The sequence below is a fragment of the Lithobates pipiens genome, unplaced genomic scaffold (assembly GCF_037356315.1).
Source record: "Lithobates pipiens isolate NorthernLeopardFrog02 unplaced genomic scaffold, aLitPip1_a1.2 Scaffold_13, whole genome shotgun sequence".
NCBI lineage: Eukaryota > Metazoa > Chordata > Amphibia > Anura > Ranidae > Lithobates > Lithobates pipiens.
This window is the reverse complement of record NW_027507718.1, coordinates 140,874,471-140,901,273: the sequence shown is the minus strand read 5'-3', so window position 1 is coordinate 140,901,273 and position 26,803 is coordinate 140,874,471. Positions and strand designations below refer to the sequence as shown.

The following is a 26,803-nucleotide window of genomic DNA, read 5'->3' as shown; positions in this document are numbered from 1 at the left end:
GCAGGGCCACAACTGAATTTTTTTTTTTTTTTTTTTTCATATTTCAACCACAGAAACTTCTGGTAAGCAGGGAACTTTGGCACATGGAGATATGCAACTCCCCTCCTTGCAGGATGGACACAGCCAATCGAATTATGAAAGGATCAGATGTTTAAGTGCCGATTCAGATCTCCAAGATCTAGAATGGGTCTTATCTCTATGTTTGGCTCTGGCACCCTAAATGGTTTGAGCCAAAACCCACTGTTCCACTAAGGGAATCTCTGATATCACCGACTGGGATAACAGCTGATCCAGAGGCCAGAATGAGAGACTTCTCCTTTTTCTCTGGATCCTTGGGACCATTCTCTGAGGAGACGGAAACTCTTGCATGAAGATTGCTGCATCAGCAGCCAAGGGACCCCACAGGCAGCACTCAAACAGCGACCAAAACCCTGGACCCTCAGATCGAAAGCTGACTGAGCTATCCGGGCTCTTGGAACTCTAGTCGTAACCTAGAGAAAAATTTGCAGAAATCCCTCTGCTTGACATTGTTCCTGCCAGACCTTGAGAATCGCAGGTCCTTTCCCCTCACCCAAACGAGTGGGGGTGCTCCTCCATGAGAGGACTTTAGCATTCCATTTTATTGGCTCTCTGCCCCCAAGATCCTGGTGCTGTCCTTGGGAACTTTCTTGTGACGACCAAGAACGTTGAAACTGCCTAAAAGCAGATGCCCCAGGCATAGGAGTGGCCGCACGATTAATGCATGAACCTCCTTTTACTAGTAAAGAGAGCTTTACCCTTTTGGATATACTCCAACTGCAGCAAGAACCGTAAAAGACCTCCTGTCCATAAAAGACAAAATCCAACCTTAATTTGCTGGATCCTTTAACATCAGTGCATTATCCACAGGACATGTGAGACTCTGCTCACTGAGGTGATTGCAGCATTAATAGTTGGAACCCCCCCCCCCATTTCGTCACAGAAATGTTTCCATTCAGAATACATAAGCTATGTATGAATAGGAAAAAACATCCCCAGGTGGGAGAGGTTCAAATGAACCTTATTAGAGGTAGATGCCTCAAGAGCCTGTACTGCAGGCAACAAATGGGTAAGGGAGTAGACAGACACCTGACTTGTGAGGCTACTCCCTCCCTGTTAGGATCCTCAGAGGAGGAAAAAATAAGTATCTTCCAATATTTGGAAAGATCTACCTGATCCCCAGCCTCCTGCATCTCAACAAAAGGGCCCTGAGGACTAGATCTGAATGTTTGGTCCTACTATGGAGAGACATCTTAGCCATAATCTTTTAAATTGTAGAAGAAAAAACATGCTTGTACGAAATACACAGGGACAGAAGCGTTCTACCCTTGAAGGCTCATCTGACTAGCCGTGTACCTCTCAGGGGAAGATGACTTTTTTTGGAAGGGTTTTTAGCTTGTTGTACACCATTAACCCCTTAGAACCCTTAGAGGAGTTCCTGGTCCCTTTGCCACTCATAGCTTACAGCACAAAGCACTATCAGCAAAAGAATGCAATACTTGCTAGGCTATAGTAGAGTACAATAACTGCTATTAATCCTAGCTAATACAGTACAACGTTGTCAAAAGGGAAATGCCTCCATCACCAAACCTGACCAGCCAACCTCTCTGCTCTGTCCCTCCACCATCAGGCAGCAGCTTCTGTTACAGGGCTTAAAAACTGGAGTTAGTACTTACCGGTAACTCCTTTTCCGGTGGTCTTCCAGGACAGCCCTTGAGAGATGGAGCTCCTCCCATCGACACAGGAAACACATTGCCACAGTTCAAAAGGCGGTCCCTCAGGTCCCTGGTCAGTCATTCACCAAGAACCGAAGGATGGAACTGAAAAACATATAAACCATAACAGGTAATAACATTAGTACATCACTATAATCAAATAAAGGGTGGGATCGTGCTGTCCTGGAAGACCACCGGAAAAGGAGTTACCGGTAAGTACTAACTCCAGTTTTCCCAAGTGTTCTTCCAGGACAGCCCTTGAGAGGATCCCCAAGTACTTACCAGATTAGGGGGGGACCACGGCCTGGAGGACTTTCCTCCCAAAGGCCTGATCCTGACTAGACATTAAGTCCAGTCGGTAATGCCTTGTAAAGGTGGAAAAGCTTGACCATGTGGCTGCTTTACATACCTGCTCCGGGGTGGCACCAGCTCTTTCTGCCCAGGATGCAGACAACGCTCTTGTGGAGTGAGCTTTAACACCCTCAGGAGGATCTCTATTCAAGGCCTTATACCCCTCTGCTATAGCTAGCCTAATCCATCTAGCTATGGTTACTTTTGAAGCTTTCTGTCCCCTACGCTGTCCGGAAAAAAGGACAAAAAGGGAGTCTGAGATTCTGAATGGATTTGTTATTTTAAGATATTCTAGAATACACCTCCTCACATCCAATAAATGAAAACGTTCCTCTTTCTCATTTGCTGCATTTTGACAAAATGAAGGGAGGACAATATCTTGGGACCTATGGAAGCTAGATGCTACCTTTGGTAAGAACCCAGGGTCTGTCTTTAGAATGACTCTGTCTTCTAGGATCTGTAGGAATGGTTCCCTGATGGAAAGTGCTTGGATTTCACTGACCCTACGGGCTGAAGTGATTGCCACCAGGAGAACTGTCTTAAAGGTAATAAGCCTTAGGGAGGCCTCTGAGATAGGCTCAAAGGGTGACCCCAAGAAAGCCTTTAGCACAACTGCTAAATCCCAGGATGGGACTTTTGTGATTCTGACTGGCTTGCGTCTAGCGACTGCCTTACAGAATCTAGCGACAAAAGGATTTTCCTGTAAGCGTTCATCTAGGTATACACTTAAGGCAGCTATCTGTACTTTAATAGTACTTAGGGTTAAACCCTTGTTTACACCTTCCTGTAAAAACTGTAGAATATTAGCCGTATTTATGTCCCGGCTATTCAGCCAGCTATTGAATTTTTTCCAGACTTTTTTGTAAATAGCTCTCGTGACTGGTTTGCGACTCTGTAGTAAGGTCGCAATTACCTCGTCTGACAGGCCCTTACTCCTTAAGATTTCCTCCTCAGTAACCACGCTGACAGCTTCAGTGTGGCGACCTGCGGATGGTAAAGAGGTCCCTGCGACAGGAGGTCCTGTCTGTAGGGAAGTCTTAGAGGCGGACAGTCTGTCAATTGTAGCAACGTTGTGAACCACGGTCTCCTGGGCCAAAAAGGTGCTACTAGAATCAAACAGGTTTTCTCCTTGAGGAATCTTGCTAGGACCCTCGGAATGAGATGAAGAGGGGGAAATGCATACGCCAGACTGAAAGTCCATGGAGTTTGCAAGGCATCTACCGCCAGGGGTTGATCTCCTGGGTTTAGCGAGAAAAAATTGGGAACCTTTGCATTTTTCTTGCTCGCAAAAAGGTCTACCTCTGGTTCTCCCCAGTGAGCTGTTATGAGATTGAATGCCTCTGGGTGTAAGGACCATTCTTGGTTCGAAATCTTTTGTCGACTCAAGAAGTCCGCCTTGTTGTTCAGCTCCCCTTTCAGGTGAACTGCAGAAATGGATTCCAGATTGGCTTCTGCCCACTGGAGAATGCGTCTGGCTACCACCATCAAACGAGGACTTCTGGTTCCTCCTTGTTTGTTTATGTATGCTACAGCCGTCGTATTGTCTGAACGGACTTGTAGATGGTGACCCTGTATTGCGGGGTGGAAAGCTAGAACAGCTCTCAGGATTGCTGTTAGTTCTTTCCAATTGGAAGAGAAACATTTCTCCTCCGGGGTCCACTTGTCCTGGACCCAGCTTGAGCCTAGGTGGGCTCCCCAGCCCCAACTGCTCGCATCCGTTGTTAGTGTTGAAGTGATAGGAAGGACCCAATGAACCCCTTTGTTTAGGTTCTCCCTGTCCTTCCACCACCAGAGGGAGCGTTTTACCCTTGAGGGGATCGATACCTCCTCCTCCAGATCTCTGCCTTTTAATTGTTCTAACAGAAAACCCTGAAGTTCTCTTTGATGGAACCTGGCCCATTGTACGGCTGGAATGGCTGCCGTCATAAGACCTAAGACCGACATTACTTCCCTCACCGTACACTTGGGGCTGCATTGAAGAAAAGATATTCTCTGCCACAGATTCAAAATCTTTTCTTCCGGCAGTATAATTTTCTGATCTACAGACTTGATCCAGTACCCCAGATACAGGATCTCCTGTGTTGGGGTTGTCTTGGATTTCTCCTGACTGACAATCCACCCTAATCGACTCAGACTGAGTTGAGTCAATTCTAGGTCCTGAGAAAGACGACTCTCTGAGTGGGCTGTTAGGAGCAGATCGTCTAGGTAGGGGATAATTGAGACTGATTGAAGCCTCAGAGGAACTAAAGCCTCTCCGAGAACCTTGGTAAAGATTCTCGGAGAGGATGATAGACCGAAGGGAAGTGCTCTGCACTGAAAGTGGTAAACCTTTGTGTCTATCTGCACTGCCATTCGAAGAAATTTCTGGCATTCCTCCCTTATTGGAATGTGCAGATAAGCATCCCTTAGGTCCAGGGTTGCCATAAATATCTCTTTCTGCAGGAGATTCTTTATGGAATAAATGGACTCCATCCGAAATCTCTTGTAACGGATGGAGCGATTCAGTGGACGGAGGTTCATAATTAGTCTGAATCTCCCTGACGGTTTTCTTACCACAAAGATGTGCGAGTAAAAACCGTCCCCTTGTTCCTGAATAGGGACTGGTGTCAATACTTCTTGATCTACCATTTCCCCTATTAGTAAAGGTAAGGCCCTGGCCTTTTCTGAGTGACTTGGAAGCTTTGTCACCAGAAACTTGGAAGGAGGGTTGCTGTGAAATTCCAGCGCATGACCCCTTTTTATTATATTTAAGACAAACTCGTTCGAGGTTGTCTCTTCCCATTGAGGAAGAAATTTGCTTAATCTTCCTCCCACAGGAACCCTGACGTCACTGGGGTTTGGGATCCTGATTGGGGCGGCTAAACAGTATGCCCCCTTTTCCTTTCCCTTTATGTCCCGACCAATGCTTTTTGGGGGTTGAACTCTTCTCTGATTTAGAGGGTTCCTTAAAGGGACGAAAAATTTTTCTTTGAAAATTTTTCTTTTTTGCGGGAAAGGTTTTCTTTTTGTCCGCCGTCCTTTCTAAGGCGGAGTCTAATTCAGGCCCGAAGACTAAGTCTCCTGTAAAAGGGACGCTGCACAGGCGGGTTTTAGACGCCGTGTCTCCCCCCCAGGTTTTCATCCATACTGACCTCCTTGCTGCCACTGAAAGTGCTGCAGATTTAGCCGTAAATTTAACGGAGTCCGTGGAGGCGTCAGAGATGAAACTGGTGGCCTTAAAAAGCATAGGGAAGGATTTCAAAAGCTCCCCCCTAGGAGTGCCTGCCTTTAAGTGTTCTTGTAGTTGCGATAACCAGAACTCCAGGTTTCTAGCTACACAGGAAGTGGCTAGAGCTGGTTTTAAGCCTGCCATAGAGGCATCCCAGGCCCTCTTTAAGACAATGTCTGTTCTCCTGTCCATGGGATCTTTCAGGTGGCCCATATCCTCAAAGGCCAGATCAGCCTGCTTTGAGATTTTGGACAGAGGGGCGTCTAGTTTTGGATTTTTATTCCAGACCGCCTCTGGGCTCTCATCAAAAGGGAACCTTCTCTTAAGGGATTTAGGAAAGAAAACCTTCTTGTCTGGTTCAGACCACTCCTTAAGGACAAGGTCAGAAAGCACCTTATGTATAGGAAAAACCCTTGCTTTCTTTTTCCCCAGAGCCTCATACATTTGATCATGTCTGGATAACTGAGTTTCTTCCTCCTCAATTTCCAGCGTATCATAGATAGCCCCCATTAGCTCATCTACTTCCTCGAGAGATAATCTATATTTTGAGGCTTTAGATGCTGCTTGATCCTCTTCCTGACCCGAGTCAGTGTCAGAGGATTCGGGACTAATCAACGTGGGGCTAGGCTCCCTGACCATACGGGGCTCCCCTGAGCTGGGTGTTGTAAGGCATGGTGAGGATGAGATTATAGTTGTTTTACTCGTGGAGGCAGCTGCAGCTGATCCCACGTCAGTGATTAACTCCCGGAGGGACTTAAAGGTCGACGCCATTTCCTCTTTAAAGGAGCCCAAAAACTTTGCTAAAGGGGAATCTGCCTCAGATTTAAGCAAGCTTGCAATGCATTGCTTGCATAGGGCTTTGTTAGAGCCCGAGGACAACCTATTCCCACAATTAGGGCACTTTTTGCGGCCTGTCTTGTCTTCCCTTGGCATCTCTTTAGCCTGAAAATAAGAAGACAAAAGGATTTCTTAGCGTCAGCACCATGTCCCTCTTAGAATCACCACTAACAAACAACCTCACTGTGAGTAAACCGCCACCGTGGGGTACTACAGGGCCCAGCCTACAAACACCACCACTCCACCAGAGTAATAGCATGCCCAGCAGCCTACCTGGGTTTGGCTGGTGCCTGTCTCCGCCGGAGTATCCTGGGGAATAGCCTCCATGGTCCCCCTCTGACGCTCCGAATCCCGCCGCTAATCCGGTATAGCTGGACGCTGGTCGGGCTTCACAGGCACAGCGCTGGCTCTCCCTCTCCTCCTTGTACCCTTAGAGACCCGGAACCGGAAGTCTCGGCACGCAGTGATGACGCGGTTCCGCCGGAAGTGAACGCTCGGCGTCTCCGACCCCCTGCAACGAGGAGGGAAGATGGAAGGTTCCACTCACCACTCCTGGGGGAAACCGGCGTCATTCTGCCCCTGGCCACCTCGGCACTGGAAGGAGGAGGGTAACGGGTCTGCTCCGGTTCAGCTGGACGGTACCCGAGCCAAAGAAAAAAGGTATGGACCCAAACTGCAGCCATAAACCAGGACCCGGTCCCTTAGGCTTGCAGATTCTCAGGCAGCCCCTGAGAGGGGCCTCCAGGTTCCTGGCAACATGTTCCTCCGACGGAGGAAACACAAATGACTGACCAGGGACCTGAGGGACCGCCTTTTGAACTGTGGCAATGTGTTTCCTGTGTCGATGGGAGGAGCTCCATCTCTCAAGGGCTGTCCTGGAAGAACACTTGGGAAATACTTCCTGCACATGTGGCCGGCGTCTAACGCCATTAGCCATGCCCCCTCTTCCTTTTTCAAAAAGAAGCAGAGTTTCCCACGCAAGTGTCCTGCATCGTGGTGGGGGTAAATCCTCCGCTCCAGCGAGCAGCTGCGGTCTGCCCAAAAAACAGATCTTATTTTTTTCTTTCCAAACGAATAGGCAGCTGGCTAGCATCAAAAAGGGAAAAAAAAAAAACAAAAAAAAATAAAGGAAAAAAAACACCAATCTGGGGGACCAGAAAGTGATCAGACCCCCCTTTCTCTTACCGTCAGAATGGTGAGCCATCAATACAGCCCCTAGTGGTGACACAGACATGACAACACAATACATAGAAGGTGAGATTCCTGCGAAAATCCCCCCTACCTTATCTTCGCAGCATGGTTTTATCAGAGATATAAAAAAAAATCTTCGCCCTTCACGGTAGGCTCCGAGACCTTAAAGGAAACCTTCAGGAACCGGGGAACACTCAGGTTGACCCACAATCCTGGACTTGCGACAGGACCCTGCCAGTAAACTTTTATTGGCCTTACTACCAAAAAGTACTGGATCCAAGGGCCCTGCTCTCAAAGCATTCGAAAGCAAAACCTTGTGTCTTCGGATTACGAGGCCCGGGTACCATTCATTTAGTCCATTACAGAGACATCAGAACAGATCCGCACAGGATGGCTGGTTCTCATCAAGGATTACTGCCTGTGGAGCACAGTACAACACATCCTTACTCGTGCCCAACACCTTAGACACTGGCGAAAAAAAACTGAAGACTCCCAGTAGTGGGAGGGGTCATATGGGGGAAGTTCACGCCTTAAGGGGTGTGCCAGTGTCCAGCACCTGATACGCCAATAGAACCCATATAGTTATTACTATGGCTCTGTGTCCCCTAATTTAAGGGAAAAAAAAATGCATTTCAGGTCTTTGTTAAAATAATCTACTGAACAGCCCAGAACTAGTTTGTGAGAGGGTCCTCAGTCTGTTCCACATTTTCACAGCTCTTACGGCAAAGACTTTGTTTTCCCTCTAGATGTACAGAATTCCCCTTTGTTCCCTACAATGAACTAAAGGTGAACAACATGTAGCCCTCTTTTGGGATGGTTATGAGAATTACCCTCCCCAAATGGGATATTGCACTAAAAGCAGATGAAAATAAAGAAAATTGAGTTCTTCTGACTACTTGCAATTTTGGATAAAAAAAATGCACAGTAATCGTGATGCATTACGGAATCTAATCAGAATCGTGGACAGGATAATCGTAACGGAATTGCGAGACCGGTGAAGATGTGCACCCCTAATAGTATCTATAAACAGTTATTCATGTCTTAATTGTTTCCCAAAATGGTTACCTTCAAAGCAGTGCGTTTAACTGCACTTTAAAGTCGACCAGCGCTTGAGCGGTTTTCTGGCAACCACATCTTGCAGGAAAGAAAATTTTGCTTGATTCCTCCCATCAATACAGTCAGTGTTGATGGGGAAATCCCATTAGAGAGCACTGGGTTTTCTCAGCGGAATGGACAACGAGGTGAGCCATCCCCACCAGGATTACTGCATGTAAAATCCAAAAGGCTGGTTGCACCCAAGTTGTTCGATCGAGCAAGGTCCCTACTGACCTGACCAAGTTTCAAACCGTCTATGACCGGCTTAACCACTTGCCGACCGCCGCACGACGATGTACGTCCATTTTTTGAAGAGGGATATCTCGGTAACGGCAGCAGCTGCTGCCACAACCGAGATATCCATCTCTTCAGGCGGCGGTCGGCTGTACGATAACGGTGGTCTCCGCGGCGGATTCGCCGCGAGATCACCGCTATCGGCGGCGGGAGAGGTGCCACCCCCCCTCCCGCCGTCCTCCCGCACCTTCCGCCGCTTACCGGAGCCGTCGGTAGCGGCGGAGGCGATCGGGTCCTTCAGTCAGCTGGGCATAGAGACAAGTGAGGCTAAGATGGCCCCCACTCGTCTCTATACCATAGGAGGGCGGAAGCGACGTCAAAACGTCACTTCCGCCCATACCTCTTAAAGCTATATTTTTTTTTTAAATGTCAGATTTTTTTTTTTTTTTTTTGCATTTTAGCCCAAATATGAGATCTGAGGACCTTTTGACCCCAGATCTCATATTTAAGAGGACCTGTCATGCTTTTTTCTATTACAAGGGATGTTTACATTCCTTGTAATAGGAATAAAAGTGATCCATTTTATTTTATTTTTTTAAAAAGTGTAAAAATAAATAAAATTAATTAAAATAAATAAGAAAAAAAAAAAAAAATTTTTTTTAAAAACACCCCGTTACGACGAGCTTGCGCACAGAACCGAGCGCATACGTGAGTAGCGCCCGCATATGAAAACGGTGGTCAAACCACATATGTGAGGTATCGCCGCGATCGGTAGAGCGAGAGCAATAATTCTAGCCCTAGACCTCCTCTGTAACGCAAAAAATGCAACCTGTAGAATTTTTTAAATATCGCTTATGGAGATTTTTGAGGCTAAAAGTTTGACGCCATTCCACCAGCGGGCGCAATTTTGAAGCGTGACATGTTGGGTATCAATTTACTCGGCATACCATTATCTTTCACAGTATAAAAAAAAATTGGGCTAATTTTACTGTTGTCTTATTTTTTTATTCAAAAAAGTGAATTTTTTCCAAAAAAAGTGCGCTTCTAAGACCGCTGCGCAAATACGGTGTGAAAAAAAGTATTTCAATGACCACCATTTTATTCTCTAGGGTGTTAGAAAAAAAACAATATAAAATGTTTGGGGGTTCTAAGTAATTTTCTAGCAAAAAAAACTGTTTTAAACATGGAAACACCAAGTCCGAAAAAGAGGCCTGGTCCTTAAGTGGTTAAAGTGTTGGATCATTTATCAATATATTCAGCTGCAATAGAATAAACTGTGTTCCCCTACCCCTGGAACTCCTTTAAAAGGCAACTCTGGTGCCATACGCAACATCACAGGCTAGTAAACACTGGGTGGCTTTGTCCAAAGGCTCTGACGTCTTCCTGCCTATGAGCTTTCTGGAAAGCACAGAATGGAAGGCTCAAAACTCTGTATTTTTCAATTTCATAATTTTTTTTTTTTACCTATTCTGAGGTGCTAAACTTGCAAACCAACTGAAAAGTCTACTTTAATACTTCAAATACTTTAAAACATCATGGAATCCAAGCAGATAATAGAAATTATACATTCACCTTTTCACTAAAAAAAGACAGAAGGGAAACATGGACATCACCGTGAGGTTTCGGTGAAGACAAATCAATATCCAGAAAGCACGAACACACACTTAATAGTCACAGTTTTAGTAAATTGCACCTTGTGGTAATTTTCTAAAACACAATGTGGTTTACACTAGACATTTAAGCAGGTATGCTCAAATGGCCAATCACAACTAGATGACCTCAATTCTAACAGTATTATTCCTTTGTACCCATTTAGCTAGTTTCCATATGTCTCATCAGCAAGTAAATGTCAACAGGTTTTGCATGGCCCTGCAATTTCCGACAAGATATTAGATGCTGAATTACCTTGGCTGTTAATGCGGATATTCATGGGAAACTGTGTGGTCATGGCCAGTAGGTTCTGCTGGATAGCCCGTTGCACCAAGCGCTGCTGTTCCTCAGATCCCATTGCCAACTTTTTTTCCGGAGGCTCCCCAGACTCCAGTTTTTCGCGAAGCTGCTCTAGGGCTGCTGCTTGGGCGGCCACCTGAGCTGCCACCATAGAGTGCCCAGTCAAGTTAACCGGGATCCTGGACGGCACGGTCAAGGACAATGGAGATTCCTCTTCTTAAATAGAAAGAAAAGCATATTTAGATATATGCACAATGCAGCCCCTTTTCAATAATTTTTAATGCTACATTTGTGGTCTCTTTTGCCGTCCAAAAATGCTCACCAACTGACCAGATATCTATATACACTCACCCTTCTTGATCTTCTGCATTGGGTTAAGCGAGCTTCCATTTGTTGCAGCGCCCCCTAGTGTCATGGCAGAAACCTGCATTTTTGGGGAGGAAAGCATACTTGGAGCTCCACTTGGGGAGTACGTAAAAAGGGACCCTCCAAAGCTTTGTCTGCGTCCTTCCCGACGATTACTGTCAATAGCTGCCTGCAGTTCATTTGGATTACTAAGGCCTCTCTTCTCACATTCATAGGGGTATAAATACTTCATGTATCTGCAGAGGTGGGGAAGAGAGGTTGTGGATTTCTTTTAATCACTAAGCTAAGATATACACAGACAAACGCACGTACAAAAAAAATCTGATGAAGTATAAGTGCAGAACAAAACAATTATTCTTCTCCAGTGTAGAGGTAAAAAAACAAAAATTATAAAAGAAATAGAAGATTAGGAGAGCAGAAGGAACAAGATCACGCTAGTTGCTAGTTTTGAGACACACCTGTAGCCATGACCACAAAAGCAGGGGAAACATTTAAAAAAGGGTAAACCAAGCTGTAAATAGCAAGGATCCATTTTTAGAAAGCAAAGTTGCTTATGAATGATAGTTTTCATTCCCACATACTTTTTACTGTGAGCGTTTATACTAGAAGTATACCAGCAGGATGGTCAGGAGGTTTGTACATATGTTATCGGATCATACTGTTACTGCACATCTCCATTTACATCAATGTCAACGTATCAGATTAACCACACGTTAAAAGTACTTACTGTGTGCGCAGGGTAAAGGCTGCACTGGTGATTGAGGTTGGCAGGTTCAGGCCTTTGGTGATCTCTCGCCAGAGTTTCTTGTTGATAACTTCAACTAGCCCTCCCTTTTCAGTGACCAGCACATACAACATGTACAAATCTAAAACCTGCTTGGCCATTATGGGAATCCGGTTCACAGGGGTTCCTGGTGGAAGGATCAACCCAGAATATTGTCAGCACTTCATCAATGACACGTATGAAATGTGACACAAATTACTTTAGAACTAAGTGACTTAGATCTAAGCACACTTCATCGATCAATTAAAAAACAAAAATTGCAGGTAAATCCCAAGCTGTTTGCAGAACATTGTTATTACAAGTGTAAATCAGAAATAGGAACAAATAACTTATTTTTCTTAGAAAAGAAAGGTTTTTGGAGAATTAAACTATTCGATGTATGCATATTCTTACTCTGGCTCACAATATCTTCTGACCCTATGCTTAACAACACTAGCTGTCCTGCATAGGTAATAATACAGGGAGTGAAGGTGAAGCATGTAGTCAGGCCCATCGCCAGCTTATTTTAATATTTTATCTGCCAAGGTATTTTAACTAAAACATTGGTTTACTGCTTTCAAGGAATGCAACATGGACAACAGTTTTCTTTATATACACACACAAGACTAGGGAAGGGTTAAAACCACTGCCAGTTTATTTTTTGTTTGTGCACCACTGGGAAAGTTAATCTTCATTTTCAGTTCCAGAGATACAACTGAAAATTTTAAGAAATTACATAAAATAAAGGCTGTTACTTTATTGTCTTAGACCGAAACAGGTATCCCCAAACAGGTATTTCATGTTATACGATTTTGCTTTTCCTTTTTATTTGTGACATGTTCCCCAGTACAAATAGAAGCAAATCTTGCCAATAAGGACACAGACAGCAATAGAAAGCTAAAGCCAAGTTGCAGGCAAGCAAGAAAAAAAAAAAAAATCCCACCAAAACAGCACAAGTCATAAACGTGCATTCCATAGAAGGGGTTCTTTATGCCGATGTCTCTTCTGTTAGAGAAATGCTCCTCCATTTGATGTCCCACTTCTTGCTGCCATAATCTTCTGGTGCAGAAGGGGTTAAAAGAACGAGGTGAGCGTTCATAGGCTTTCATCAAGAGTGCCCAACTGCCCACCCATTTCACCCAGCGTCTCCCTTCGAAGAAGCCGGTACTACAGCTTTTATGGATGAAAAATGATCTATGAATGGAGGATGGGTCGATGATTGAAAGGCCTGCCCATACCATTTATAGATCACGTTTATTTATAGAAGCGTTAGCTGCAGGACAAGAATAGTTGGGCACTCTTGATGAGCAAAAGTGTAAAAAGCGTGTGTATATATTATAATATATATATATATATATATATATATATATATATATATATATATATATATATATATATATATATATATATATATATATAAAATGAATTAGTCCACCCGTAAATCATAATCCTTCCAAAGCAGTACATAAGTGAAATTTCCATGCAAACTTCTCAAAAAAGTGCTTCACCACTGTTTGAGATATTAGATGGCAGCTTACCAGATCCTAATAGGACCTATATGCGCATGTCTCCACAAAAGGGAAATCAGTTAATTATCACTCGCTAACACAGACTTCACATGTAGATCCAAAGATCATAACAGGATCCATATGCATGTCTCTGCAAAAGGTAATTTAAGCGGTTAGTGATCGCTTGCTGGGATTCAAGTTGGACACCAACTTTATATGCTCAGGTGACAGCATGTTGGAGATGCAGAAAAAAAAGCTCATAGTGCATTACTTCCTATCCAGTGGGGGGGGGGGGGGGGGGGGGGCGGGGCGGGGGGTATATCTTTCTATCACCACACCCTCCAAAGTGGAGGGATTCCTATGATGGCAACATAAGAAATGCTTACATAAACTATGTCCCATGAAACCTTTACTAATGTTGGCCAAGTGTTCACCCACTCTGATCATCAGCATACGTGTGGTCCTCCCCACATACTGGTGTCCACACCTACACTACCCTCTTGGTGTGACAAGTAATAACGTTTTTAATTTTATACTCTTTGGAGGTAACAATTGAAGTAAAAGTGGAAGTCCTTATGGTTCTCGAATTATGGCACACGTTACACCTTCAGCAGGTATAAAAAAAAAAAAACTTTTAAATTGCCAAACATAATAGGTTTTTCAGATGTCAGTATTGGGTTGGGGGCTACCAAATTCTTCAGCATGTGCTCTGCTCTCCTAAATATCATCTTAGGGTTTTCAGGAAGAGGGGTCCCAGGACCCGATCACCTTTTAAAACCTTCCACTGTCTAGCGAGAGTCTTGTTGATCCACCTATGCAGACTGGAAAAGGTGGTCAATATAGCCAACTTAAAATTACATGTAGAACCCGAAGTGTTACTTTTGGGGATTAATAAATTTCCACAATCTGTGTAACTGAATGCACCTCCTGCTCTAAAGTAACAGGGTCATACCCTTTTTAGATGAATCTTTCCTTGACAGCGGACACCTCTTAATTAAAATCCAAGGGGGCAGTGCATTTACTCAGGTGTAGGTGTTGTCTCCAGTATGTGGGGAGGACCACATGTACGCTGGCGATCAGAGTGGGTGAAAACTTGGCCAACATTAGGAAAGGCTTTGTGGGACATGGTTTATCTAAGCACTTCTCATGTTGCCATCATAGGAATCCCTCAAATTTGGAGGTTGTGGCAATATACCCCCCCATCAGCGAGGAAGTCATTTTTAAAAGAAGCATTTCAAGGCGTGAAATACAGTGGACTTTTGATAACAAATGTTATTGTCTGTGGGGACAGAATGTGAAATGGGATATTAACTCATTTATCAACAATGGATTTAAGTTATCAACTTTATTACAGCAAAACTGAGGTCCTTCCGATTTCCAGATATATTTAATATAGGAAATAGTAGTAAGGCTATTCCACACATTTATTCTTCCCGCTGTCATTCTGCATTTGACATATGTGTTTAATTTATCTACATATTACTTTTCTTTAGTTAGTACTAGTTAATACTATATCTGACAATCCTTGCTATTAGAGTATTATGATTAATACACCATCAGAAAGGTATGTATCAATAACGTATGTGCACATTTTTACCTCGATATTTGTGTGGTTATGGACTAATCCCTTCTGTGAAGGGAGTTATTCTTAGTTTCCACATATGAATGCCATTCATAATATTAGTTTTTCCTTCCCCCTTCAAAAAAATGTGAGATGTATAGATAAGTATATTAAGAGGGTGCTGGAATTAGTAGAAATTAAGCGTATTAATTTTTTTTATATTTTATAATTCATTCATTTTTCCTCGCTATTTCTTGGTGTGAGGATATCAGGACATATCTGGCACCGTGTTTTATAGATTCGATATTAAATATATTATGACTGATAGCTTTAATAACGTTTATTGGACAGTCTGAGTATTTTAATATATTTTTTTTAATTTGCATTACATTTTTGACACAGTTTTGTATATTAATTGTTTTGAGCTGGGTTGCTATCCATTTAAGAGATAATTGACCTATTGTATTCATCAAGTGGCAAGCAGTAGTGTGTTTTTTTTTTCTTGACAGGGGGCCCTTATGCAAATCATGACTGCTTCCGGCCTTTCCGCTCTAAATGGAAAGGGATTAACGCCATAAGCTAGCCTCCAATTCCAGTCGACGCCTATTCAGGGGAAATGTGTCGGACAAGGAGCGAGACGTGTGGCGTTTAGACCATACAGGTGGTCGTGCTCACATTGTTTGTGGTTTTATCTTATATTTGTAAGTGCAGCTTTTTACTAAACTCATTTATGTTGAACCGCTTCAGCCCCGAAAGATTTGGCTGCTCAATGACGAGGCCATTTTTTGCGATTCAGCACTGCGTCGCTTTAACTGACAATTGCGCAGTGTGCGAGGCTGTACCCAAACAAAATTGACATCCTTTTTCCCCCCACAAATACAGCTTTCTTTTGGTGGTATTTGATCACCTCTGTGGTTTAGTTTAGGCCGATATGTATTCTTCTACATATTTTTAGTAAAAAAAAAAAAAAAAAAAAAAAAGAAGAAGGTTTAAGTATGTGTGTGTATATATATATATATATATATATATATATATATATATATATATATATATACACATATACATATACATATATATATATATATATATATATATATATATATATATATATGTTTGCAAAAGTTATAGCGTCTACAAAACAGGGGATAGATTTATGGATTGTTTTTTCTTACACTAGTAATGGTGGCGATCTGCAATTTTTATCGGGACTGCGACATTATGACAGACTTTTTTTTTTTACACATTTTTGAAACCATTGACAATCATACAGTGATCAGTGCTACAAAAATGTACTGATCACCGTGTAAATGTCACTGGCAGGGAAGGGGTTAACACTAGGGAGCGATCCAGGGGTTAACTGTGTTCCCTAGGTGTGTTCTTAAATGTGGGGGGATGGGAATGTCTAGGAGAGAGCGTGTCCAGTGTTCATACATAATATGAACACACGATCTGTCTCCTCTCCTCTGAAAGAACCCGGGATCTGTGTGTTTACACACACATACGCGCGTCTCCACCTTTTGTGGAGACGCGCGTATGGATCCCGTTGAGATCTTTGGATCTGCACATGGAATCTATGTTCAGCCCGAGTTCCAGTGAGTTATCATTAACAACTGATTTCCCTTTGTGGAGACGCATATAGATCCTGTTAGAGATATTAGATGGCAGCTTACTAGATCCTAACACAGTGGTGAAGCACTTTGAGAAGTTTGCATGGAGATTTCACTTATGTACCGTTTTGGATGGATTATGTTATCTGGCACAGAAGATTTATGGATGGACTAATAATTCATCATGTATACACGTTTTTTGTTACAAAGGTTGTTTTCAATACAATTTTGAACTCACTGACGCTAGGTTCTTCACACCAGTAATTTTGTCATTCCAGGACCTTTTTTAGGCTTTGCTTCATTGTTATATTTACATTTTTTGTATCAATTGTTTATTCACATATGGTAATTAGATTACTATGTACTTACTACGTACTTGAGTTTCACAGCGCACAAATTTATTTTTTATGTTTATTGCATCCCAACTTCCGGGAATTTTTTAGTGCAGCAGTCTTTTTAGCACTTTGGTTAAGCGCACCCTTTTTAAGTTTATAACTCCTGATGAGTAGGGATGATCTCAGACGTGTTCGCATGGGACACATGCAGAGTCAACCAGGAAGTTGGCGCAGCGTTGCGCTAATCACAGGCAGTGAGACATTGCTCGATCTCTGCAGCCGCGCATCGGGGGAATGTCTCACTGCCTGTGATTAGCGTTCCATTCCATGCGAACACACCTGAGCTCATCCCTACTGATAAGAGCCTGTGACCACTCCTACCGAAGGAGTGGGGGGGCGCCATCAGGTACACATTCCACTGACCACAAGTTATCACCCTTGTAATGATTTTTTATTTATTTTTTAAACTGCAGTTAGGCTTTAATGGGGTTGAGCCCTTCCTAATAATACCCACAACTGACAGATTATTCAATATTACTTCAAGATCACCCTAGATATTTGCAGACATAAAATGCTTGAAAATAGATTAGATTATACTCTGTGTAAAATTTTCCTGAGAATACATGGAGGCTGCTAACATTCATCCATCCATCCATGCTACCCTCACAACTGAATGAAACAATGTTTCATTCCTCCTGAGAAGCAATGAAATTATAAGGAATGCTCTCTTTTATACCATAGAGCAGCGGTCTCCAAACTGCAGTCCAGGGGCCAGAAGAAACCCTTTGCTTGCCCTTGGGCCACTATTCCTCCCATTGACACCAGATTTGAAAGTGTCAAAAGTGATCATTTCCCCATTTTAGCATTCTAATTATAGAAAAAAATAAAATAATGCACAGGGCATTTGAGGAGCCTGACGTGACCGATATGTGCATTACCCATAGGGAGGTGTGTTGTACGTTAAATGCGGTTTTAAAATTCAACATCGGTTTAAATTTTGCCTTAGGGTCCCATCACTTGTGTACCATTTTTATTATTCTGTTGAGTCAAAAGCAAAGTTTGATCGCTATTAAATTCAAAACAATAATGGGTGTCAACACGTTAATTTTAAGTTATTTTTAAACGAAAATTGTGGATTCTTTTCTTAGTGGAAGGTTACCAAAAACTGTGTATATATTGTCAAAAGTATTGGGATACCTCCCTTCAAAAACGCACATGAATTTTAATAGCATCCCAGTGTTCGTCCGCAGGGTTCAATATTGAGTTGGCCCACCCCCTTTGCAGCTATAACAGCTTCAACTCTTCTGGGAAGGCTGGCCACAAGGTTTAGGAGTGTGTCTATGGCTGGGATATGCAATTAGCAGACCTCCAGCTGTTGCAGAACTACAAGTCCCATGAGGCATAGCAAGACTGACAGCCACAAGCATGACACCCAGAGGCTGAGGCATGATGGGACTTGTAGTCTTGCAACAGCTGGATGTCCGCTAATTGCATATCCTTGGTCTATGGGAAGGTTTGCATATCCTTGTCCAACTTCAGTGCCTGACCTCACAAATGGAAGAATGGCCAAACATTCCCATAGACACATTTCTAAACCTTGTGGACAGACTTCCCAGAGATTTGAAGCGATTATAGCTGCAAATGGTGGGCCAACTCAATATTGAACCCCATGAACTAAGACTGGGATGCCATTAACGTTCATACACGTGTAAAGGCAGTTGTTCCAATCATTTTTGGCAATATAGTGTATATACCATTTGAGGTTAAATCTGGTAAATAGACTTCAAGATCAAAATTTTTATTCAAAGGGACTTTTTTTTAAAAGGATCTAGAAAAACACTGTTTTGCATATATTTAGTCAGGATTGTAATATACTATTATACATGACAGACTCCCATGTCATAGGCAGGTAAATTTATACAAGTTATCTGTGCCTGCTGTCACTAAGACATTTAGTAGCAGCTGTATGTTTTTGTATCACCTGTAAGGACGGGGTTAAAAAACGAATTAATCCTCTATTGTTAAAAAAAATAAATAAATAAAAACTGCATGCAAATACTTTTGAATATATAAATATATTTGTTATATATACAAACACAATACATAAATTCACATAAAAACATCAAAACAACCTTCCCAACTTGCATACTTGGGTATACTAGCATTTGCAGAATGAAAACCAGCAGCCTCCATGTTTCTTTCAAAACAGGTTTCTATTGGTCAGACAGGAGATGTCGGTATGGAATACAATAACTCTCTTTCTCTCCCCCCCCCCCCCCAGGAATTTGGCCTGCTTTTTGTACTTGTACGTCACTTTATACATTAAACTACAGGTAAAGTGCAGTTAAACGGCAACAAAGAACCTCTCTAATTTACACCCTTTTGTCCAGTTAAATATAGTTTAAGAGTTATTATACATCTGTTCCAGAAGTAAAAAAAAAAAAAATGCACGTTGAGAAATTAGGAGCCAAATGCATTTCTGGCAAGTCCACTGATTTTTTTTTCTCTGTACTTTCATAGGAAAATGGGCATCTGTTGCAAAACTGTACTGCGCATTCCTCCCCCCCCCCCCCCCGATTTATGTGAATAAACAATGTACCTCATCTTGCTATATACTCAGTCATTTATATACACAAGTATAAATGACCTTAGTATATAGTAAGACCAAGTGAATTATTCAATCACACAGGTTATACAAATGACCTCTGTTCAAAAGTATACTGCCTACAGGTGAGTAGGTAACAAGTCTTGTGCCCTTCTTCACTATGCTTACCAGATAAACATCTTCACTGATTGGCATACATACCACTGCATAAAACTGACACAGGAACCCCTACAAAATTATAATGGATTTACTCTGTGTGGTCAGTCAATATAAAAAGCTATAAAAGCTCTAAACTATTTTTAAAGTGGTTCCAAGGGGCAGAAGGTTATTTATCTTAATGAATTCTTCTGTGTTTAACAGCCCCCTCCCCTCTTTTTCTTTAAAAATAACTAAGAGACTTTAATATCAGCTTAAGTGACCTGGACATATTAGGTCTGAGATTTTTCGATCAAGTGCTCATAGTTTGCTTTAACCACTTAGACCCCTTTCACACTGAGCCGTTTTCACGCTAAAAACAGCGCATAAAAAGCTCACGAAAACTTTTTTCCATTAAAATCAATGAATGCTGGGGCAGTGTGCTGGCAGGGCTGTGAAAAACACCCCTCTCCATTGAAATTAATGGAAAGCTCTTCAAAAGCGCTCAGTGTTTTTACTGGCAGTTTAGAAGCGCCTCAGTTTGAAAGTGGCCTTATAGACCAGAAGGTTTGGCTGCTTAATCACCAGGCCATTTTTTGCGATACGGCACTGCGTCCATTTAGCTGACAATTGCGTGGTCGTGCGATATGGTACCCAAACTAAATTGACGTCCTTTTTTTCCCCACAAATGGGGCTTTTGGTGGTATTTGATCACCTCTGCGGTTTATTTTTTGCGCTATAAACAAAAAAAAATTTTTTTTTTACTTTTTGCTATAATAAAATATCCCCAAAAATGTTTTTAAAAAACTAAAATGTTTTCATCAGTTTAGGCCCGATATACATTCTTCTACATATTTTTGGTAAATGAATCCGTATAAGCGCATATTGATTGTTTTGCGCAAAAGTTATAGCATCCACAAAATATGGGAAAGATTTATGGCACTTTTTTTACACTAGCAATGGCAGACAGATCAGACACTTGAAATTTTGGGGATGATATTTATACAGCGATCAGAGCTCTAAAAATGCCATGATTACTGTGCAAATGTCACTGGCAGGGAAGGGGTTAACACTAGGGAGGCAATCAAGGGGTTAAATGTGTTCCCTAGTTAGCATTTCTAACTGTATAGGGATAGGACTGACTGGGGAAGGAGACATAATTGTTCCTACTTACTAGGAACAAACAATAGGTCTCCTCTCCCAACAAAAACGGGGATCTGTGTTTACACACACACAAATCATAGTTTTAGCTCTCGATCCCGCAACCACGGGTGGCCACACGCATTGGGTCCCCCGCCATTCCGCGGGCACCTCCGTCAGCTCTTAAAGGGGAAGATTTACAATAAATAGGTTTTGCAGGAACGTGCCACTTCGCCGACGTATATCAGTGCGAGCCGGTCAGCAAGTGGTTAAAGTCTAAAGCTGGCCATACATGAAATTAAATTTATTCGGTTCAACAGGAACTAGCCAAATTTTGATCCATGTATGGGCTAGCTGATTGTACCAAAGTGGATCTATGGATCAACTTGTGTACAACAGGCCTCATCATTGTGTTCCAATGGAAAGGAAGGCCCCCAGCTATCAGAAACAATACCACATTGGGAAGGATGCTCTCATCTACCTCAAATGTGTGGATGAGGAAATAGGGTCTTTTTTAAAATAAATCATGTATGGCCAAGCCTTACTCTATCTTTTAGTGAACTTTATAAAAAAACAAATTTATAGTAACAAAGCTTCCTCTGATTGGCTGATGCAGAAATCTTATTTGCCTGCCTCTCCACCTACACCACTCAGAGGATGCCAGGTATTCATTCAAAAAATACAAAGCTTATTGTGAATAGCTGAGCAGCGCTCAACCCCACTCAATTTTGTTTCAGGAGTGGGACAGAAGTCCTCATTCAGCTGCCAAAACACACTATGTAACTGAGGCTTGTATAGCAAACTTGCAAATTTTTTGGCCCAGATAGACGCTAATGAAGGAAATAGTTTCTTTGGACCATCTTGGTCCAAACGAACTACAGCATTTAAAGTTCACTAAAGCATGGAGTTATGCCTAGTACACACGATGATAATATTAGTCGATTGATCACCATTTTTTTTTCTTTGCGTGCTAGTCTCATATAGAAAACCAATAGAATACTAAAGTTATGAAAATTCTTGGACGACAGAATACAAAATTCCGGAGGGGTGTAATGCATTCTCTCATTTTCATGGTCTCGATCACAAAAATCGTTTGTTCTATTATCGTACAAGAAAAATCTTTGTGCTTGTCCATTTGGATAATTTTGCATGATTTGTCGTAAATGGCTCTCGAAAGCTGTGTACTAATGATCAGATTATCGGACAATGGTTCAGAAAGCGTTATTTTTTTGTCCAATTTTCTCATTGTGCGTTCTGGGCATAGGGCTTTAAGCTGGCAATACACTGACAGATTCATGCATCCACACTATACATATAGCGCTGATGAAAGAATCTCCCTCTGTGCTTATTGCATGTTAACAACTGGCCTCGCTGGCTGTCAAAACACCCAATTGGATGCAGTTGCTTTTCAGGTGATCATTTTCCACCCAGGCCCCAAGATATGGAAATCAAGGGTGACTGAGCAGGTGGAGTCCCGACAGGAACACCAAGTGAATTTTAGTGGGTTCATCAGGAACTGGCTGAAATTCATACAGTATATATGGTCTGCTTTACTCCGCAAGCTTGTATACCTATGTGTAGGTCTGACAAATACCTGACAAGCTGCAAACAGAATGGGTTGTCCACTTTCCCACTGTTGTGAGTGAAGGCATGTGCCAATACTAAGCTATCCAACTGATTTGCTTCCAAATGTCATTGCTTCTAAAGGTAACCTACTTCAATTATTTAGTTCCCTATATTATACAGGGATTATAAGACTAAACACTGAAATAACTTTTATCACATTGTAGCAGCTATATTAGTACAGCTCAGTGTGTGTATGCATGGTAATCTGAAAAGTATACCACACGGTAGATTGACTTATACATACATGCAAAATGCATACAAATTCTGCAATGTATGTGTTGTGCTAACAAGTCCTCCTACTGCTGCTAGTAGCCCAGCATATTCCTTTAATTGCTTTGATGATAAAGGCCAAACCCCCAAGGCCAGAAGTCCTATGTTTGTGTGGGTGGTGGAGGGGTCTGGAATGCTGCATTCCCAGGTGGATGAGGCTAGTTTGATCAAATACCAGTTCACAGAAGGAATTCCTACAGCAGCCCACTCCCTAACTAGCACCCCTACTAATATACCATTGGCAGGAAGTGATACCAATTGCAGTACTTACCTCGCTTCTGCATAAAACTGAATAAGTCATCAAGAAACTCCTTCCTTTTTGGGTCCCCATCCAGTTCATAAAGCTAACAAAAAGACATGAACATAAATTACAGTTAGCTTGATTGACAGAACAAAAAAAAAAAAAAAAAGCAGCCCGAAAGCAATCAACTAAACAGACAAATCTGCACAAAATAAACATGTCTGGAAAGCCAGCAACTACAGAAAAAAAAAAAAAAAATGTATTCATACTTAAGTACACACTTACATTTTCCATATGAAAAGTGTCAGGGAACTTTGATCACTAGGTTTACAGCTTCATTTCTATACAGTGGCATGTGCTATATGAACAGAATTCACAAATGCTAAAAAAACAAAACAACAAAAAAAACCCACACACTCATTTGGGTTAATTCAACAAGCAATGATTGAGGGCAAAAAGCTCACCCATCAGATTTCACATTCATTTTTCTACTATGCAACACCAGCCTGATCAATACATGTAGAGACTTGGGTTATGAGAAAACACTGGCAAGACTTTAAGGTAATACATACATTTGGTGTTCAAATGTTTTATTGGAAGATGCAGATTACAGTACAAATTCAATTTCAATCTCATTTGCAATAAAGAGATGGTTACAAAAACAGTCTACAATCCTCCTTATGTGTAAAACAACTAGCATAGTACAACCTTCAGGATTGCATAGTAATACAAAATATATTTTAAGAGGTAATCTTTTAGGTAGAGAGGGTTGTAAGGCAATGTAAGGCAAACCGTATAGTTCAATTTCAAAATAAACTGTACAAAAGGGACATAATCTGTAACGAGTCAGTAAAGGAGCTCGGTTTGGGAAATAAAGGGTATTAACCACTTGACCACTGGGCACTTAAACACCCTTAATAACCAGACCAATTTTCAGCTTTTGGTGCTCTCACATTTTGAATGACAATTACTCAGTCATGCAACACTGGACCTATATGAAATTTTTTTCCTTTTTTTCACACAAATAGAGCTTTCTTTTGGTGGTATTTAATCACCTCTCAGTTTTTTATTTTTTGTGCTATAAAAGAAAAAAGACCGAAAATTCTGCGAAAAAATGAATTTTTCTTCGTTTCTGTTATAAAATTTAGCAGATTAGTAATTTTTTCTTCATAAATTTTGGCCAAAATTTATACCACTACATATCTTTGGTAAAAATAAGTACAAATTGGTGGATATTATTTGGTCTTTGTGAAAGTTATAGAGTCCACAAGCTATGGTGCCAATATCTGAAAATTGATCACACCTGAAGTACTGACGGCCTATTTCAATTCTTGAGACCCTAACATGCCAGAAAAGTACAAATACCCCCCAAATGACCCCTTTTTGTAAAGAAGACATTCCAAGGTATTTAGTAAGAGGCATGATGAGTTTTTTGAAGTTGTCATTTTTTCCCACAATTCTTTGAAAATGAAGATTTTTTTTCCTTTTTTTTTTCTTTCCACAAAATTGTCATATCAGGTTATTTCACACACACAGCATATGCATACCACAAATTACAGCCCAAAACACATTCTGCTATTACTCCCGAGTACGGCGATACCACATGTGTGAGACTTTTACACAGTGTGGCCACATACAGAGGCCCAACATGCAGGGAGCGCCATCAGGCGTTCTGGAGCACCCAGGACAATTCTGACATTTCTCTCCTACATGTAAAAATCATCATTTATTTGCTAGAAAATTACAGAGAACCCCAAAACATTATATATATATTTTTTTTAGCAAAGACCCTGGAGAATACAATGGTGGTCGTTGCAAATTTTTATCTCACACGGTATTTGCGCAGCAATTTTTCAAATGTGTTTTTTTGGGGGAAAAAACTGTTTTGTGCTTAAAAACAAAACAAAAAAAACAGTAAAGTTAGCCCAATTTTTGCATAAAGTGAAAGATGAAGTTATGCTGAGTAAATAGACACCCAACATGTCACTCTTTAAATTGCACATGCCCGTGGAATGGCGCCAAACGTCGCTACTTAAAAAATCCCCATAGGCGACGCTTTAAATTTTTTTTACTGGTTACATGTTTTGAGTTGCAGAGGAGGTCTAGGACTAGAATTATTGCTCTCGCTCTAACGTTCACGGCAATACCTCACATGTGTGGTTTGAACACCGTTTTCATATGTGGGCGGGGCTTAGGCATGCGTTCGCTTCTGCATGCGAGCACATGGGGACAGGGGTGCTTTAAAAAAAAAAATTATTTTTTTTATTGTTCATTTTACTTTATTTATTTTAGTTTGACATTTTTTTCCCCAAAAATACATTTTTGATCACTTTTATTCCTATTACAAGGAATGTAAACATCCCTTGTAATAGGAATATGGGGTGACAGGTCCTCTTTACAGTGAAATCTGAGGGTCAATATGACCCCACATCTCACCTCTAGGCTGGGAAGCCTGAAATAAAAAAAATAAAAAAAAAAAGATTCTGGCTTTGATCGTACTGGCGAGTTGGTAGAAGCACCGGAGGGCGGTGAGGGGTGGGGGGCTTCTATGGCTGGGTATTACAGGGTATCACCGAGTATGGCTGGGTATGGCAATTTATGACAGGGTATTGCAGAGTATTGGGGGGTACTGCAGAGTAATTGCAGGGTACTGCACTGCAGAGTATTGGGGGGTACTGCAGAGTAATTGCAGGGTACTGCACTGCAGAGTAATGGCGGGGTACTGCAGAGTAATGGCGGGGTACTGCAGAGTAATGGCGGGGTACTGCAGAGTAATGGCGGGGTACTGCAGAGTAATGGCGGGGTACTGCAGAGTATTGGCGGGGTACTGCAGAGTATTGGCGGGGTACTGCAGAGTATTGGCGGGGTACTGCAGAGTATTGGCGGGGTACTGCAGAGTATTGGCGGGGTACTGCAGAGTATTGGCGGGGTACTGCAGAGTATTGGCGGGGTACTGCAGAGTATTGGCGGGGTACTGCAGAGTATTGGCGGGGTACTGCAGAGTATTGGCGGGGTACTACAGAGTATTGGCGGGGTACTACAGAGTATTAGGGGGTACTACAGAGTATTAGGGGGTACTGCAGAGTAATGGCAGGGTACTGCAGAGTAATGGCAGGGTACTGCAGAGTAATGGCAGGGTACTGCAGAGTATGCACTGGTATTGCAGAGTATTGGCAGGGAATTGAGGGGTTAAATTCGGTGAGCAGCGATGTGGGCACTGCAGATGCAGCCCACATCGCTGCTGACACCGATCTTTCCCCTCCGCTGTACCGATCGGTACAGAGAGGGGAGGGAGGAACCGGCGTCATAACATGACACCGGTTTGTTTACAAGTGATCACTCCGTCATTTGACGGAGCGATCACGTGGTAAACGGCCGCGACGAGCGGCCGTTTACCGTGATCCGTCGGGTCCACACGGATGCTCTCGAGTGCGCGCCCCAGGGGGCGCGCGAGAGCAGAATTCTGGGAGGCCGTTAATTAACGGCCTCTCAGAGTTAAACAACCGCCCTGAAGCCGTTAATCGGCAATGGGCGGTTGTTAAGTGGTTAATTGAGCTTTTTCCCAATGGCAATACATTTATACATGTGGAGTCCCCTACCGAATAAAAGGTAGTGGCCATAATCAATATATGGTGCAAGCAGCTGACTGCTGTAACCCATAGCAACCTACAAAGAGATTTTGTTGAAGCCGAACCTGAAGTGGATTATAATGGAGAAAAGCATCTGCCACCCCCCCTTCATTTACTCCATTATCCCATTTCTTTAGACAAAGAAAATAAAAACAAAACATTTAGCCAAGTAAAATGCTTCTGCTCATGGACCTTCTGCTCAAAACTGATGCTTTTCCCCTTGCACTTTTTATAACAACGGTATAAAAACAAACCAGTGGCTACATTAACGCAGGATTAAACCCCAAAACAAAAACTTCAGCTTCCCAATTCTTCGATGTGGTGGCTGCACCAAGCTGTCTCATTCAGAGAAGTGCTCATTCAGACATAATGCCTGCATAAGGGGGTCATTTTGCTGTCCGTATCCACCCTCACTTGC

At 42.2% G+C, this 26,803-nt stretch overlaps 1 protein-coding gene across 3 annotated transcripts in view; it reads right to left on the bottom strand.

Annotated features, from left to right (window-relative positions):
* The window catches only part of ARID3A (AT-rich interaction domain 3A), a 160,891-nt gene that overhangs the window by 31,125 nt on the left and 102,963 nt on the right, over positions 1-26,803 (bottom strand). For all 3 annotated transcript variants that reach the window (XM_077475653.1, XM_077475651.1, XM_077475654.1), the window contains exons 4-7: positions 22,787-22,859; positions 11,693-11,876; positions 10,951-11,201; positions 10,555-10,815 (exon numbers count right to left, since the gene is read on the bottom strand). In XM_077475653.1, the coding sequence (XP_077331779.1) occupies positions 10,555-10,815; positions 10,951-11,201; positions 11,693-11,876; positions 22,787-22,859 (769 nt within the window). The remainder of the gene's footprint in view (positions 1-10,554; positions 10,816-10,950; positions 11,202-11,692; positions 11,877-22,786; positions 22,860-26,803) is intronic.